This window comes from Otolemur garnettii, unplaced genomic scaffold, assembly GCF_000181295.1.
Source record: "Otolemur garnettii isolate 467f Iridium unplaced genomic scaffold, OtoGar3 scaffold00018, whole genome shotgun sequence".
Lineage (NCBI taxonomy): Eukaryota > Metazoa > Chordata > Mammalia > Primates > Galagidae > Otolemur > Otolemur garnettii.
In genome coordinates, this window is record NW_003852413.1 from 17,267,392 (window position 1) to 17,270,386 (window position 2,995).

The window sequence follows — 2,995 nt, forward strand, 5'->3', positions numbered from 1 at the left end:
AAAAAAAAAAAAAGAAAAAATTTTTTTTTTCCTTTTGTAAAAGAATGCCTTCCAAGCTTAGTGTATATACTTGAAGTAAAAAGAATTCAAACACTAGCTGGTGCCATGGCTCATGCTTCTAATCCTAGCACTCTGGGAAGTCAAGGTGGGAAGATACCTTGAACTCAGGAGTTCATGACCAATCTGAATAGAGAAAAAAATCAAAAGCAAGACCCTTGTCTCTACTAAAAATAGAAAATAATTAGTTGGGCATGATGACACATGCCTGTAGTCCCAGCTATTTGGGACCCTGAGGCAGGAGGATGGCTTGAACCCAGGAGTCTGAGGTTGCTATGAGCTAGGCTGACTCCATGGCACTCTAGCCTGGGTAACAGAGCTAAACTCTGTTTTTTTCCTTTCTTTCTCTTTTTCTTTTTTTTCTGTTAAGCAGGCCTGGGTAGGGTTTAAATCTGCCACCTGTGGTGCACAAGTTGGGCTGGCGCTCTAACCTTTGAGCCCAGCGAAACTCTGTTTAAGAAAAAAAAAAAAAGAATTCAAACACTATAAAAGGAGACTTGAGTTTTTCTATACCAGTCGCTTCCTATCTCACTGTAGACCAAAAGGCAGTGTGACCCATAGGAGGGTTTCAGGAGAATGCCAGTGCCTAGTTGATATAATTAAGTCACAATTCTAAAACTCTTATTGGTTTGCTTAGCAAATATTATTTTGGAGAAGCATTACACAACAGAATCATATCCCACACTATCTTCTCCTGGTCTGCCTCCATTCACTTAGAGCTTAAGTGAATGATGTTTACTGTGGAGTGAGCTGAGCTGCCCAACTACCTTCTAGTTAGTAACACCTCTACTCACCCACGGCCTTGAGGAAGCGGTTCTTATCTGTTAGCACTTTTATAAAGTCTGAGAAGTTCACCTTCCCATCTCCTGTAATAGAAATCTAAGGCTCAGAACAAGGATAAGATGTATTTTAATTATCAGAATATATTTTAAGTATAAAAATTAAAAACACTCTGGACCATTTAATACTTAAAATCAGAGCACTGTAGGGCTGGAGATATGCTCAAGCAAACAATGGTCTTCTTCACTGGATCTTAGCTAAAAGGCTGAGGAGCTATATGCCATGGTTTTCTCAAAGTGGTCTCAGCCCCATTATAATAGCCCCCTTTCCCCGAGCCTGAAGAATTGATTATAGCATGTAAACATTAAGCTGGGGTGTCCAGCCACTGCAGTCTGCCACTCATTCCTTTACCAGAAACTTGCCATGCTTGCAAAGAGTCCACCCAGCCTTCCCACTCCATATCAACCCCATTATTCCTATTATAACATCCTTACGTTGTGCCCTGTTTCCTTTAAAATTAAAGGATAGTGAATGCTTTCAGAGGGGTGCATGTGTGCATTTCTATGAACTAACAGAAGAAAGGGCAGAGTTAGTAGAAACAAGTGATACCTTAATTAACTGGTGACACTGAATCACATGTGGAACTGAATGGGGCACTGGCATTTGGGTGGAGACAGGTGACAGGAGACAATATGCTGAATATATTTTCATATGACAACATATCAGCTAGGGCTACTAGTCACAAGGTCAGTATTTCAATAAAAACTTTATCTGTGACTATTAAAAATAGGCCGGGCTCCGTGGCTCACGCCTATAATACTACTACTCTGGGAGGCCAAGGTGGGTGGATTGTTTGAGTTCAGGAGTTCAAGACCAGCTGGAGCAGAGCAAGATCCCATCTCTAAGATAGCCAGGCATTGCGGCAGGTGCTTTTAGTCCCAGCTACTTGGGAGTCTGAGGCAAAAGGATCTCTTGATCCCAAGAGTTTGATATTGCTGTGAGTTATGATGCTATGCCACTCTGTTGAGGGGGACAAAGTGAGACTCTGTCTCAAAAAAAAAAAAAGGAAAAGAAAAAGCCAAAAACCAAAAATGCTGTGACATTTGAAATTCAATATAAGTGGGCCCCGATGATGGAGGAGAAAGATTTATGCTATTGTGATTCAAACAGAAACAAAGGGTTCGGATTTTCTTGGTAATGTGTTTAAAATCATTATTGCCTTTGTGTCTATTATTTCAACAGACACATCCAACATCATGATAGGTAACCTGAAATTGATATTGGAAAGAGACACTCTTAGTTTCCACACAGGATTTTCAAATAGTTCATTTTGTAGCATTAATTTGATTTTATAACTTGTACACATACCTCACTGATATCCTCAAAGGGACACACACACATTTTTGAGCAAGGAAGCATTCTTTTTCATGTTTATATAGCCAATAAAAGAAAAATACATGTTCACCAAAATCGTGTATGAGAAAAATAATTAGAAAAGTACTCACCATCAATATCAGCGCATTTTAATTCATTGTAGACATCAGGCTTGGTTAGATTAATTCCCAATCTAGCTAAAGTGCACATCATTCCATGTAAGTCAATACAACCAGTTTTATCCTTGTAGAAAAAGTTGTAGGCAGCTCGGAAGGCTGGGGAAATGGAATTAAGGACAGTTATGCAAGAAGAAATACATGTGCTAATGAGACTGGAACAGACAATACAGTTGATTGGAGATCATGTTCTTATAAAGGACAATGTCCTTCCATAAAATTTGAATTGGAAAAAATCGGTGAAAAACTAAATGTGGTAGGGCGGTAGGTGAGATGGCCTTCTAAAGATGTCCATGCCTTAATCCCTAGATGTTGTGAATGTGTTACCTTTACATGGCAGAAGAGACTTTGCAGATATAATTAAAAGATTATCCTGTGTCATATTTAAGGACGTAATCCCTCATGTAGCTAGAAGCCAGAGAAATATGGCAGAAGTCATAAAGATTCAGAGCATGGGCTTGGCGCCTGTGGCTCAAGTGGCTATGGCGCCAGCCACAGACACCTAAGGTAGTGGGTTTGAATCCAGCCTGGGTCTGCCAAACAACAATGATGGCTGCAACCAAAAAATAGCCAGGTGTTGTGGCGGGCGCCTGTGGTCCCAGCTACTT

The 2,995-nt window shown here is 40.2% G+C and overlaps 1 protein-coding gene across 1 annotated transcript in view; it reads right to left on the bottom strand.

The window, feature by feature from the left end:
* The window catches only part of EFCAB3 (EF-hand calcium binding domain 3), a 30,400-nt gene that overhangs the window by 22,188 nt on the left and 5,217 nt on the right, over window positions 1–2,995 (bottom strand). The window contains exons 2-3 of the mRNA XM_012802867.1: window positions 2,343–2,542; window positions 852–923 (exon numbers count right to left, since the gene is read on the bottom strand). Coding sequence (XP_012658321.1) covers window positions 852–923; window positions 2,343–2,542 — 272 coding nt within the window. The remainder of the gene's footprint in view (window positions 1–851; window positions 924–2,342; window positions 2,543–2,995) is intronic.